General features: G+C 40.4%; 1 protein-coding gene across 1 annotated transcript in view; it reads left to right on the top strand.

Annotated features, from left to right (window-relative positions):
- celsr3 (cadherin, EGF LAG seven-pass G-type receptor 3) overlaps positions 1 to 15,522 on the top strand; it is a 114,104-nt gene that overhangs the window by 80,068 nt on the left and 18,514 nt on the right. Inside the window, exons 23-28 of the mRNA XM_028582617.1 lie at positions 3,588 to 3,786; positions 10,085 to 10,276; positions 10,370 to 10,556; positions 11,365 to 11,532; positions 12,932 to 13,058; positions 14,025 to 14,231. Coding sequence (XP_028438418.1) covers positions 3,588 to 3,786; positions 10,085 to 10,276; positions 10,370 to 10,556; positions 11,365 to 11,532; positions 12,932 to 13,058; positions 14,025 to 14,231 — 1,080 coding nt within the window. The remainder of the gene's footprint in view (positions 1 to 3,587; positions 3,787 to 10,084; positions 10,277 to 10,369; positions 10,557 to 11,364; positions 11,533 to 12,931; positions 13,059 to 14,024; positions 14,232 to 15,522) is intronic.

The raw sequence follows: 15,522 nt of genomic DNA, 5'->3' as shown, positions 1-15,522 counted from the left end.
TTGCTTCTAAAGCTACTGTTTCAATTTACTGGCTCGTGTGTCAGTAATTGACAAATTGCATGTCACTAGTGATGTGAAATTGACACGCTAGCGATTGTGTACATATATCTTCATTCATGATGAGAATTTTAATATCAAGTCTTGGTAAAATATAATAAGTCACAACTTTTCTCCCCTGTCATTCATACACACATTGTTACACATCGCTACAATACACAGCTAGTAGTTATAAGAGTAATAGTAGTAGTAGTAGTATTTCATTTAGAAGTAAGGTGTTGAATGGTATTCTTACACTACCCGACATTTGAATTCATTTATCTGTAGCTTATGAGTTAGTTCCAGCTGGTTTGTACAGGCGGGGGTTCATTCATATTCAACAGGGGGCCATGGTGGGCAGTTAAAAAGCAGTTTTCTTCTCTCATATGATTCTACAGTTGACCCAGGGAAGCATTTAATAATTAATGATAACAGGGAAGATCTAGCCACCTAATGGCAAGTGTAGCTGAAGTAGCCACACTCATTCATGCTCTCACAGCTAAGAATGAGTTGCTATAGAAACTGAGTGGGTGTGGCAGGAGCATCCCGTAGTTTGAACCAAAGAATTTCATCTCTGTCAATTTGTAATTATATGAAAACATATTTTAAGATAGACTTGAGCTTTGATAGATTTCATTCATGCATAAACATTCTTTTTGTTTTACGAAAAAATTCCCAGAATTGAAGGCAATTTTTGAAAACGTGCCTGCATTAAAAGGTCCAGCAACCTTCACACCGTTTCTCTTGTGGTTCTACATAAGAAGTAAGAACCCCTTCTAGTTTATGGCATGAGGTATATTTAAATGCAGTGGGTAAAAGGGAGGAGTGTATCTATCCCTCTGAGGTGAACAATTAAATAAAAAGCACCCCCATTTAACTGATTTTAGACACACTTGTTGCACAAGCTGAATTCCCAGCTACACACTGTGGTTCCAGTTTCTGCTGTGAACAAAAGAGAAAGGACGCCATCCTGTGTAAGGGTTTCCTTACTCCCTTTTCTTACAAACAGCATCTGTCATGGGCTGATTAATTAAATAAAATCAAATTAATAACCATAAAAATGTTGTTTCATAAAAATGCATTCCTAACCAATCTTAAATGAACAAGAACATTTTATTGGGGCACTCAAAAGCATCACAGTTCAATACATTATCTTTGGCTAACAAGGACAGTTGCTATAGCAACACAGCAGTAGCCTTAATGAGACCCTATATGGAGTGGAATGAAAACCTTTTCCTGCCTGACATTTCACTGATGTTTCACCTCACCTGACAATAAATCAGAAATATGGGGGTTTAACATTTGGTTTTGCTGGTTTACAGCAACAGAAAGCAGCTATATGTTGCCACAATACTACAGTTATGATTTGTATTGTCATTTTGCAGTTTCCAGAAAACAATAACCTGAACTCGCCTCACTTGTAACCTCAACCTCTTGCTCTAAAACAGTTGCGCTGGCTACATCTCATCTAGAGTTTAATGAAGCAGCTATGCTTTACCCTGATGTGTCGCTGCAGACAGCCCATTTTTTTCTCACCAATAAAAAAAGATATATCTAGTAACACTTGTAACCTCACTTTTAACAGCAGCTATTAGGCTGCACGAACAGGTAATGTAGAACACTGTTACTATAGTAACCCAGCGGTGGTAACAGAGCCCTGTGGCTACAGGACAAACAAAGGAAGGCAGGGAGGGAAGTCGAGTTTTTGCATCAGGAATGTAGCAATGATTGGAAGAAGAAATCTTTCATGTTCAAGCTGTGATCAGATCGATCTGGAGACTACTGCGCCTCCAGATAGGGCTCATGTCTTATCAGGTACACAGCAAAAAATGGGTTTTAAAATGAGGGAGAGAAATTCAGATATTACACGTTCTATAATATGTAAACATTTGGCATTTGTTATGTGTACTGCGCAATGGTCCAGAAAGGTTGGTTATGTAATTGTTTTCAGTGGGATCTCTACAGCATAAATAAAGGGTAAGAAAAGAAAGGGAATTCATTTCATAGAACATTTGGAAAAAATTTGTGATAAAAAGAATTAATTCCAAATAGGATTTGGATATGACATGTTGCACATATAAACTGTTTGTTTAACTGATCGGGCTAGCATTATGTTCCAACCTGTCATCCATGCTGCCTCTCAGTCAGCCTTTGCGTGCCGCTTTCTCAGCCAGTAATCCTGTCATCTGCTGCCTCTTTAAAACTCACATCTCTGTCCTTTTGTTTGCCTCCATTGTTTTTCACCCTTTTTCTTTTAAATAGATAAATACAGGCCATATGAGCTCTTGCAGTGTACAGCCTGATTGGGTGTGGAGCTTAACACCCACCATTACATTTTTTTCATTAAGAAATATTGGCTTATTCTCAATCTTAGTAATACAGTATATTTGAGTTCCTGATTTTCTCTAAACAAGACCACATGCTCAGAGGAAGCCATTAATGGAAACTGGACTGTGCATGTTTATACAGTCTAGGGTTGAATGGGATTTTTAAGAAAGCAGCAAGCATGGTTGCATGTTTACTTAAAACAAATATTTATTCATAGCAGTGTTTTTGACCTTTTTAAGTTACAAATGTAACAAATCAATACAAAAACTTTGAATCTTTAGGCATCTGTCTCTTGTGATCATCCATTATTGTCTCCTGCTTCCAACAATCACTTTTTCTCGCTACCATTTTCCATTTCATCACATCTGTCTTGTTTGTTTCTTCTCCACCTTTCTCTCTGTTACATCTCTGAGCCAAGCTTAAGCTTCTTTCTATAGCTTTCTCTCTCTCTTTCTCATTCTCTTTGTTTCTGTCCTTGCCACTTACTTATCCACAATCCCTATTTCTGATATTCCCTTCCTCTCCCTCTACAATTCACTATGTTCTTCCTACTTTAGACTTTAAGGAAGTATATTGAGCAACCCCCCCTCCCCCTCTCTTTCTCTCTCTCTTTGTTTAGAAATGTTGCAAGGCTGTGTAGTCTAGACTTTATAAAACAGGTTTCAATCCAGAATCACAAACTTGTCATGAAAAGCATGGAAATGGAGGCACTGTGCATAAATGGCAACATGACTGCGGCAAAACGTAACTATAATTGGGGTCAAGACTTGTTTGGATGTTATTTTTTGGCTCTGTTAACAATTCTCCCCATGTTCTTGTGGTTCCCTGTCACAGTAGCCTGACAAAAGGCTTGACAATAAGGCTGTTTCAGATTTCTTGTCTATTCAGTAAGTTCTGTCTTTTTTGTTTTTTGCTCTCTATAAGGCTTTACTGTCTGCATCTTCAGATTCATTGGAACATTTAAGCTGGTGTCTGCCCAGAAAAAAAGATCCCCTTTCTTCATATCGTCTAAGTCTCTTTCACTTTCCTGATCCAAGATGTTGACACATTTGTTACTTTTTCTATCTTCTATCTTATTTTTTTCTTCTTCTCAAATAAACATGCACTGACTCCTCAGAAATGATCAACAGAAGCACCTGTGAAAAAGCAGATCACCACCACTACCTACTTCTATTTATTTCCTTTCTTCTTTTACTGATTGTTCATCTTTCTGCTGCTTGCAGAACATTGTGCGGGGCTGCAGTGTGCTGTTGGGTCCTGGTACCTCTGGGCTTTGGCGGGCTCTCGCTCAGAGTCAGAACCACATACCGGGTGGCGGTCCGGCCGAGCTGACGGAGCTGCTGGAGCAGTACGCCCAGAATCTGGCTCAGAACATGAAGCTCACCTACCTCAATCCTGTGGCGCTGGTTGCTCCAAACATAGGTGAGTTCAGAATGACTCCACACACAGTCACAGACATAATTCAATAGCTTATATCGAACCAGACCCAATAAAAGAGACTAGGACAGTAATACAATCTTAATCTTTACACGATTTGCAGTGGTTTTCTCATTATACTGTAAATCGCTGCTGTGAAATCAGCTAGAATGACTCATTGTAAAGCGGGAGACGAACAATGTTAATGCAAATGATGGTGGCACAGCCAGAGCGCTGGCAGCAGCACATGAATTTCACACTGCCACACACACAAAGCAACTAATGCTTCCAGCACATGCACACAAACCCTGAAGTGCTGTAGCACTGGCCAACATTCATCATTTTGATTTACCAATGCCGAAAAAACAATCACACACATAACAGTAACAGACACAAATACAAGCGCACACACACACACACACACACACTCTGATAGTCTGGAGTTTATTATTACTGAAGACCTCATAAAACTCATGAAAAAGTTCATAAATACATTTTCTTAGCATTTACTGTATATGAAAAGTGAGTTAGTTAATTCTCTCAGAAACACACACACACACACACACACACACACACACACACACACACACACACACACACGTACATCTGCAGATTTGGCCATGTGCTCTGTGTCATTTAGTTTCTGGCATCATGTCACTTGTACATCTTGCTCTTTTCCATGTGTTTCTGTCACTTTAGCAGTGTTTGTGATACTGTTAAACAATCTGTGCCACATACAACAACAACAAGAGCCTGGTGTTGAAATAGCAACAGCAGCAGCTCTGGCGGGGATGAAGCCAGACAATGAATTTCACACTCAGTTAATGCTCTTAGCCACACACAGATTGCATTTCTATAAAATACCATACACCCAAAACTAATGAAACTCATCAAAGTTTCCAACTAGTGAATCTTTCCTCACCAGCTTCTTCCAGTGTAGTTTGTTAATACATTTAATCCCAGACCTGAAGAAAATATAAAATAGGCTTACCTGTCTTGGCCAACATGAATTGCCTGCTTTTATTTTTTTTCTATGTGACTCTGATCTCTTTCTTCTTTCACTGTATATGCTTCCTCTTTGGAATACATCTAAAATGCTGTTAGATAATTTTAAACTGACAGCCTGATGCAGAGCCCCAGATGGAGCCCATAGAATTAGTAGCTGTAGTGAAAGCAGAAATGCAATATAATTTCTTGTTTTCGGTCATTAACATCTTCATTTTTTTTTTTTTACCAATAAACCATTTGTTTCTCCATCAAAAAATGTATTACAGATTTTTAAAATCCGAAAGAAGACTTTCTCCACACACACACACACACACACACACGTAATTATTGAGTGATCTCTCACCTCTCTTAGCATTGAGTGCTGGTCCACTTCTGTTCGCTTGGTCAAGTGTTCACTCATTATTGGACACACATTGACTATGTACTTTCTGTTTGCCACCCCATTTCCCGTAATATGACAGTTCCTGTGTGTGTGTGTGTGTGTGTGTGTGTGTGTGTATTTGGTATTGGCTCTTCACACTCTCAAATGCACAGAGATTAAATGGGTTTATTGACACAAGCAGTTTAGGTTTCCCCTTAAAGGAGTGATAGAATGCAAAACCGATTTTACCTTGTCATTGTTGAATAACGACAGTGTAGCGCAGGGGTGGCGAACCTATGGCTCTTGAGCCGTATGCGGCTCTTTGCCTGCTCCTTTGAGGCTCTTACTGTGTGGCTGGGGCCTGTGTTATTAGTGGATTTTTAAAAGTGGAAGTTAAAAAAAAAAAAAAAAAAAAAAAAAGCATTTGAATGCATCTGCCAATACATTTGCTGAGTTTTTTTTATGGACAGATTCTGCAACCTGAGGAAAGAAAGCAGCAACAAATCACCTTCCTCATTAACCCTTTCACTGCTGAATCAGATTGTTTGAAAGCCCCTCTAGTGACAAATGAATGAAAGAGTCCCTTCGAGTGGCCACAACAGAGTACAACCAGACCTAAAAAGGATTGTGGATAACAAAGACTGTCAGGTTTCCCACTGAGTCAATCTAAGTAAGAAAAAAAAAACTATGAAAACTGCTATGTAGGCCTATTATGACTGTCATTAGATCTGGAAGTCACTGTTGCTGTTGTAATGTGGACGTGCATGTGTTGTGTGCAGTGTTGCCACAGTTACTTTGTAAAAGTAACTTAGTTACTTTACAGATTACTTGATTTTAAAAGTAACGTTAGATTAGTTAGATTACAAGCTACTTTATTAGTTACATGCAGCAGCTGCCGACAACACCCCTACAGCCTCAACATAAAAATGACAACCGGTTTACTGTGAGGCAGCTCGGCGTTGCCAGTAGTAGGATCTGGTTTATTATGGCACGAAAGAGAGCGAGTCAACCGTGTTTAAGGGCAGCATTTCCTCTACAACATAGGCCTACTGCCCAACCAACTTCTTCAACTCTCCCCCACTTACTGGTTTTGCACCGAAGTCCAGCTTTTGTTGTTTGGGTGGTGGGGGACCTCCTCTCTGCTTTGCACCACCTGCTGGGACTTGCTCTGTAAGTTTGACTGCAGTGCTGCGACTCCAAATGTTTCTTCAAATTTGACGTAGTCGCCACCAGCACAGAGGGCTAGATTTATCAAGCCGTTTGCGCCTGTTTCCAGGCGCTAATTGGTCGCAAAGACGGATGTAACCGATGTGGGCTATTTACAGACAGGGCGCACTTGGGTAAAATCGCAGATTGTCTGCCACATGAGCGAGAAGAGACAAGTTGCGCTTTCAATATGCGTTCGTGGGAGGGTCGTGGGGAAAGTGGGAGTTCCACCCAAAAAGGTGGGAGGATAAGCGCAAAGTGCGCCTAATTATATATTCCGTGGTATTTACAAAGACTGTCAGTTAGAGCGCACCTCTATTCTGCGGGGGAAATTTTCCGCCTCTTAAAAGCAGGTCTAAACCAGCCGCAATCGAGTTGCTGAAAATATTTTTAACACAAGAATAACACTTTGTCAGTGAACACAACATCATTTAGCGTTACAGATCAAGCAGCCATGCAATATTAGAGTTACTGGAAGAAATCAAAGATGACATTGAATCACCCACTCAGCGTTCACATTCCATTCCAGCTGTTGTTAAACTCCTCGCTACATTACAAATATTGGCAGCAGGATCATTTCAAACAGTCATAGCATCAGCAGTGGGAATATCGCAGTCTGCACTCAGCCATATCATAGCACAAGTACCGCTTCGCTACAGCGCCATTAACAGTATAGTGGGCGGAGAAAGACGCTGATTGCCTGATGGGTGTCAGGGTTGATAAATACTACGCAAAATGTGGAAGCATAGCGTGCGCTATTACCGAACTCGCATAAACAGACGCAGCGCAAACTGCGCTAGTGTTAGTAAATTAGGCCCAGAGTGTACAACGAACCTAAATATTGCCGTCTTTAGCTGACACAAACTCTAAATAGTGACTGTATTTCCAGCTAGAAAATGCGCATCTCTCTCCTCCCTCCATTGTTGTTTACGTTTGTGTCGCTGCATGGTACACGTGAACTGTCCACATGCTGAAAACGTGACTTGTCGCATACGTGACTTCACTCCCCGAGACGCAAGAAGAAAGCAAAAATATATATTTTTACTAAGGAAAATGACAAATAGTAACGCACAGTGACTTGGATAAGTAACTTTAATCTGATTACTGGTTTGGAAATAGTAACGCGTTGGATTACTCGTTAGTGAAAAAAGTGCTCAGATTAGAGTACTAGTTACTAGTAACGCGTTGGCTCTAGTCTCTCTCTTTGTCACGCCCCAACATTTACATAGGCTACACCACTGATCTGAGATCAGGTAGTCTTCTGAATAGGTTGCACAGATCTCAGAAATTGTATACATTGTTCATCTGCTATTTTACCACTAAATTCACTTATTAGACTTTTTTTATGCGAGAAATCAACGTAGAGGTCAAATATGAGCAGTTCAGCGGCCGGTGCTGCCTGGGTTGCTGCCTCGCTGCCCGGCCTGTCCTCCTTGACAGACCCCGGCCTGCTGTGAGCTAGATGGAGCTCCATCACGGTCGGCAGCCCACAGTGCTCCATACTCGCGCAAACTCACCCTTTCTGGTGACTGGACTACCAAACGCCGCTGCCCTGACAGAGCTCCAGGGCCTGCAGCTCGCTGTTCTGCCTCTTCCTGCTAAATGGCCGGTGTGTGTGAGTGAGAGCGCGGTCAGCGAGCTTGTTACGCCCGCAATCTCTTACCACAGGTTCCAGTTAATCTTATTATGGATATGTGCGTTGAGTTATTTAAACAAACGATCGGGGAAATAAATGCCTCTTGTCCGCGAGTCTCATTGATAGAGCCCACAGCTGGATGGAGCTCTCTCAATGAGAGCTAGCTAACCTCCTCCTAGACCTCTGAAATTCACAAAAATGCATTAAATTGAAATCGGACAAAAGTGTTAGCTAAGCTTTGTAAGGCCTTAGGGTAGCTGTAATATAAGTGGCATGACGAAGTGTAAATATACTCTAGTTATGCCGAAAGTGTAGCTAACTAGCTGCGATCTTTACCCATAGGATGTAGGGACACTAGCAGCTAACAAAACCCCTCATATTCACAAAAATGCATTAAATTGAAATCAGACACAAGTGTCTGATTTCCGAGCCTCGGTAGTCCAGTAACCCAGAAATGGTGACTTTGCCCTGGGTATGGAGCCCAGGCTTTCTTGTCAGACTGTGTGGAGCTCCTGAAGTCCGACATGTCTTACCAAATTTGCAATTAGCCATCAATTTTCATTAAACGGCCCATATTTGAGCTTTATATAGTTGATTTCTCGTATAAAAAAGTCTCAGAAGTGAATTTAATAACGAAATAGCAGACAAACAATGTATAACATTGCACTGTCTCGTCTCTAATATATGTGTATGTGGTTCGCTCAACCAATCACTGCGTAGCTCATCTAAATATTCATGAGCATATCATATTTGGAAGAAAAGCTCTTGTTTCAGGCCATATTCACAGGGTAGTTAAGGGCCCATAAAATAGCAACCGGGACATTTTCAGCGCAACCAGTGTTACATACCCTATTAGGAGACCTTAAGGAACAGTGTGAAATACCCTATATAATCATTCAATCAATCACCACTTTAAATTGTATATAAAAGGGAAATTATTTGTATTTTTGAGTTAAGAAAAAGAAAATTACCGAATTTATGTAAAATTTGTATTAAACCGTAATTTCCAGCTGTCAGAAAGCTGAAAGACCACTTCCTAGCTTGTCAAGCTTTGGACCAATTAAAAAATGGTGGTTATGGTCAAATTCTTTATCAACCGTTGATTAAGGAGGTCTTAAATGTGCTGGTAAATGGAGCTGCAGGTTTAGTAAAAATAAATTATTACCAATTTAATTTTGAGACATTAGTATTATTACCATATACACAAGGGTGGATTGATTAATGTCAGTCTGTAGTGTCCTCTATTCAGCAGTTTACTTTGTGTGACATGAGGTCAGACATGGCAAGGAATCTGCTTCAATGCTTAATGGCATAAAACAGGATAAGGGTGCTGTTCTTCCAATGAAAATATTTTCTCACAATGTCAGATGCTGGGAGTAGTGAAGGGGCAATGGAAACATCACTTTCAACTTGCTGATCCTGTATTTAGCAAAGAAACTAAATGTATAATAAATAATTAAGCAACGGTAACTGGTTTACTGTAAAGTCTGCACTTTTTTCAAGAAGTGTTTTTAGCATCTTCTGCAGGCATTTAGGTGAATGAGTGTTTTAAGTAAAGCACCCTGAAGAAAGCCTTGCACCAAATCATGTTCATCAGGATATTACTTAACTGGCCCAGTTAAGTAAGTACCGAAATGTGTGTACTGGGAACATTATACATTATTGAGGTTTGCTGCCGATCTTATAAATTAAATAGGTAGTTACTATTGAATGGCATGTAAAAATTGAGCAATACATAATTTTAACAAAGATAAAAGACAGCTTAGCCTTTAACAATTACAAGTCCCATGATGCTTTGTGTGTCGTATACAGTACAGTATGTTGTTAAATGCTAGCAAGAAAATAGTTGCTTTATCATTTTTTTATTATAGTGTGCTCAACTGTACTATCCAATACAGTAATAGATAGTCATTTATCTTACAATATGGCCCTATAACATAAATCTTCTATACGATAGTATAGCAAGGTCTCTTAATTAATTGGTCAATAACATTTTCCTGTTTGTTTTCTGCAAATTCCCCAACACCTGCCACTTATGTTGTTTCCAACGTTGTGTGTTCATGTGTGTTTATTGCTGCCTGTTTGTTTGTCAGTCATGAACCTGGACCGTGTGGAGAACCAGACCCATGTGCGGCGGCGTTTCCCACGTTACCACACCACCCTATTTCGCGGCCAAGCATTGTGGGATCCCAACACCCATGTGTTACTGCCCCCTGCTGCCCTGGTGCCACAACGACAGCAACAACAACACAACTGGAAGGAGAAGGAGCGGACAGAAAAAGAGCGTAAGAACAGGCACACACGTATAGCATTAATGGCTTGAGCTTGTAAGTGGCTGAAACTAAGAGAATATGCTCACACAGACTTCTCCATTTCAGCCTTGGCCCCACAGAATGCTGCTCCTGCCCCTGTCAGTATCTCAGCCAATCAGACAGGAGAATACACTGCAGCAAGACGCACTGTTTCAATGCCAGAGCCTCCCATCACCATCGTCATCATGCTGATATATCGCAGTCTGGGCAGCGCCCTCCCTCCCAAGTACCACACAGACCGACGAGGAGTGAGGTGGGAATCAATCACACTCAGAACAATAACAATCTGATTACAGCAGCTGTCTGAACACTCTAAGGAAGGAAGCAACAGGATATAGAAATCCGGATTACCCATGTATCTTTTGCAACAGTAAACCAAAATTGCTTTTATATAACAGGAGCATCAAATCACTGGAAACACATCATTTTCAGAATATCGTTATCTTTAATCATAAACAGCAACTTGCCAAAATTAAAAAAGAAATCCAAAAATTAAAAGAAATGCCATTAATCACTTTGTCTATCAAATGTGGGGAAAAAACAGGGAAAATGAAAAGGTAACATCTCCAAATTGCTCATTTTGCCCGACCAACCCCCAAATATATTCTATTTACAATTATATGAAAACTCACATTTGATAATCTGGAATTAGAAATGTTTTTCATTTTTACTTGAGTACCTTAAACGATAAATTTATGATCAAATTATCGTTGGTTTTCTGTCAGTTAATTAATTAATTGCTTCAGCATTATTTCCGATATCACGTCCTTGTCATCCGTTTTTTCTCTCTGTTTCTATCATGGTATCTTTGCCTCTTTTGTTCTCTCCCCCTATCCTCCAATGCCTCTTCCTCACCTCACCTCTGGGCTTAATTACAAAGCAACAAACTGTCCAGTTTTTAGTAGGTGTCAATAAGCAGTCATTGACGTTTAGTATACCAGTTTTGTTCCTCTCTGCTCACCTTGTCTGTGCCTTTTTTTACCGTCCTTACCAGGACATCAAACTCTGCTTTCTGTCTTATCTAGTAGATGTACGGTAACTCTGCGTTCTCTCTGCCTCAGGCTTCCCAGACACCCGGTAATGAACTCCCCAGTGGTCAGTATCTCTGTCTACAACAACCAGACGTTTGTGGGCGGACAATTGGACCAGCCCATTCTGCTTGAGTTCAAGCTGCTGGAGACGGCCAATCGCAGCAAGCCACTGTGCGTGCAGTGGAACCACAGCAGTCCGTGAGTACAGATTACATTTGTTTATATATTCCCACACACACACACACACACACACACACACACACACACACACACACACACACACACACACAGTAGCTGGGCTATAGACAGCATTAAAGAATTTTAGACCGTGTTGGCATTTCACAAGTAAACTGGAGTTCAAATGTTGAGTCAATCGAGTGCGTGCGTGCGTGCGTGTTTTTTGCGTGTTTGTCTGTGTTTATTTGTTTTTACTATGGCTGCAGCATGGGTTGAGTGCCCAAGACACATTTCCCACGTTGTGGGACAATAAAGTTAATCTTGAATCTTGTATCCATGGGAAGAGCTGGGCTTCCTGTGGCACTGAGCCTCGTTTTCACATGGATTCAGATGGCAAGTGCAGCCTCTACCATAGTAACGAGAGGGAGGGGAGGGAGGGAGAGAGAGAGAGAGAGAGAGAGAGAGAGAGAGAGAGAGAGAGAGAGAGAGAGAGAGAGAGAGAGAGAGAGAGAGAGAGAGAGAGAATTACTTTCACAATCACTGCCACCCTGACCCTACTAGTCAAATACAAACACCACCTAGCAAAATATGCTGCCCTGTCTCTTACAAATATGGTTATACAGTATAAAACTAACTTTACCACTAACATGAATTGAACAGTTTGTAGAAACGAAACCCACACAGTCCTGATGAAGCATACACACACACTGTACATTAGGGCTGTATTAATACTCACACTGTATTGATACTGTTTATACAACTGAAATTCAATAACTTTCCACTATCTTTATAGATAATTAACTTTTATGATTATGTGTATATTTTGAACGCATTACACTTAATGTTTTAAGTTCTCTAAATGTTGTAAATCTGTGTAATGAATATACATATCTGTATGGTGCAGTGTTGAAACACATTCACAGGGAGCTAACAGCAAAACTACTATCCACGTTATTGTTGGAAAACATGTCTTTTTGTGATTCATAAAATGTGTCGTGTCATAAAAATATAATGTTAATTTGATGAGTCTGGTTTTTGTCTTGTTTGCTATTAAGTATGAAATATATTCAATAGCTGACTTTCTGGCACTGGATTTATGACCACCCTTGTTATAACCAATAACAATAATGATTGTTCATTTCCATGAAGTGTCCAAGTAAGCCATGCCAGTGAGCCAGCATGCCCAATATTAGGACCTTGGAACTGCAAATATTAAATTGCAGTGTGTTAGTGTGTTTATGTTTTACTCAGAACTTCTAGACTTACATACAAGCTGCAATGGTGGAATGTTGTTTACTTTACTAGTCCTGCTAATGTTGGATACAGTTAGTCTTTTCATGTCTTTGTATATGCACATCTTTTATTCCTCTTTCTCTGTGTCTCTCTCTCTCTCTCTCTCTCTCTATCTCTCTCTCTGCAGGTATGAGATAGGAGGTTGTTGGACAGTCAGGGACTGTACGGTAGTGTACAGGAACACCTCACATGTCCGCTGTCAGTGCCAGAGACTGGGCACCTTCGGCGTGCTGATGGACAGTTCACACAGAGAGGTTAGTGATCCGTCACTGAAAACTACTCCCATATATACAGTATATCCCACATATTTATAATCATTTAATTAATATGCCTCTCTAACATAATGAGGCATGTAGTGCATTAATCTCCTATCAGTGATCCTGCTTTTTGCCAGTGTGTCGGTTTTCCTTCTTTTTTCATTTGAACATCTCAGCTGGTAATTGCTGGATTTAGTCGGTGTAAATGTTTGAAATCCCAGAGAATTAAATCCTGCCTGACATTCTGAAGCTAAAGGTAGCCTTGTTACAGCTGTAGAAGATTTTCACGGTTTAATGCAAACCCCCTGCACATTGCACCCCTGCATACTAAGTGATGTTTTATCAGGTCTTAAAAGTTTGAGGTGGGAAACTTGTGGCATCAGAAGCCTCATGGCTTATGATGAATTTCAAGTTGTACATTTCTCAAAATATGGCTAGTTTACATTGAACTAATCAGCATCAACATTAGTCCAGAGGAATGCAAAGAGGAGTATCCCATTTCCATTTATTTGCCCAAACGCAAAAGCCTGGAAGTGTTTGTTTACTGGCGAATGCGAAGCAAAGGCTTTCTGTGCATGCAAAGGCAGCGATGAATCGATTTTAGGCTTTTGATATTCTGATTCCCCCTGCCAGAATAGAAAAGTCGGCTAGTTGGGTTGGCCTGTTTGATTCATCAAGATAGATTCTTCTTTTCCTGTATGCTTTCTTTTATTTTCTCTTTCAAATGCTTTGAGACTTGTTCATAAATGAAATGATTTGTAGTTTAAATAGTTTGAATACAGAGATCCTTTGCCTCTCTCAATCCTTTAGAAGCCTTTAATATTTAGCATTACAAACCAGCTGGTATTCTGTGCAGTGTTACATTTCATGATTTTTTTGGATATTGATGTTTCATCTACTCCCACCAAAATGATATACATTCAATAATACCCTCTCTCCCTTCACCCATCTCTCTATGAGCAGCAGTTGGAGGGGGATCTGGAGACGCTGGCCCTGGTCACATACTCTTCTCTGTGTGTCTCCATGCTGGCCCTCCTCCTCACTGTCCTGGTGCTCTCATGCCTCCGAGGCCTCAAGTCCAACACCAGAAGCATACATTCAAACACAGCGGCAGGCATGTTTTTGTCGGAGCTGGTGTTTCTGCTCGGGGTCAATCACACTGAACAACCGGTAAATACTGATGTGGGGTTGTGGGCTTGTGTTTCTTAAGCCCTGTTCATTCTGTAATGTCTTTAGCTTCTTTGCCATTCCTCCAGTTCCCAACATTCATCCAAACATTTGCTTTACCTCATAATTGTCTCATTTTTAGCCACGTTTTGCAGATTTGAAGGTGTACTCGCCTCCAAATTGTGGCTGGTAGTTGGAAACTGCCTATGTCCTCCTTCACTGGTGCAGCTCTAAAGAATATATCAAGACATCTCTGTCTTTTCACCTTACTTCTACTATTTACCCTCTGTATCGCTCCATCCTGCTCACTTTGTGCCCCTGTACATCACGTGTGTTTTTTGCTGTTTTTTCTTTTTGTTTTACTGTAAATCCTCTTCCTATTATGCTAAATACTTCCTACATTTTTCCTCCTCATCTGCCCTTGTTCTTATGTTTCCTTCCTCTCTCCTGACAACTTTCTCTTTTTCTTTTGTTACATCACAAATGTGTATGTGTGTGTTTAAAGAGTAGCAAGTCTTGTAGAGAGGGCATTGCAAATACGTGCTCACTCAGCGTAAAATTCAATTAATTAAGCTGTATCCCCCACACTGTCAACTGTACGGCTCTTACAGTGGGACTGTTTACTTCTAGCTGAACAATATGTTCTCTCATTTATGTGCATCATGCTTGGAAGAGCATGTTAGTGCTCGCAGCGGTCGTGTGTGTCTGTTTGCACACTTGTTTTTACATGTTTGTGCGTATTTTAGTCTTTTTAGTGTGTAACTTGTGTGTTGATTCTGTGTGTGCAATTCATTATCTGGCTGTATGCCTGCCATGGTTGCTTCTATTTCTGTATCATCTCTGACTGTGTTGTTAGGAATTTGTTCTGAGCTTCTTTTAACCTTAAAATCTGAGATGGCTGCAAAAGTGCAACCAAGTATTCCACAATGTTTTCTAATGATTTCAAGATTTTGAGGTAATACAGCCACTTAAGAAACAGTTTTGTTTGATTCTGAATACATCCTTAATTCTGAAAAACAGAGCTCCCTATTTTCGGAACTAATAAGCCAATGACTCATTAATTCAGAAAGACAGGGCCTGTTTAGATACATAAATTGCAAGATCACCTGCAACCTACAGTATTTGAATAGCTCAATGGGTAATATCATTGACTTTAATGTGGCAGACCCTGGTTTGAATCCTAGACAGGGATTTTTTCCCCGCCGCTTTACTGTTTCACCGAATCACTTTCCTGTTCAACTGAAATGCCTTACTGTTCAACTGAAATCCTCTCACGCGTAATACTGAAACGGGC

This window comes from Perca flavescens, chromosome 7 (genome assembly GCF_004354835.1).
Source record: "Perca flavescens isolate YP-PL-M2 chromosome 7, PFLA_1.0, whole genome shotgun sequence".
Classification (NCBI taxonomy): domain Eukaryota; kingdom Metazoa; phylum Chordata; class Actinopteri; order Perciformes; family Percidae; genus Perca; species Perca flavescens.
This window is presented reverse-complemented; position numbering and strand designations above follow the sequence as displayed.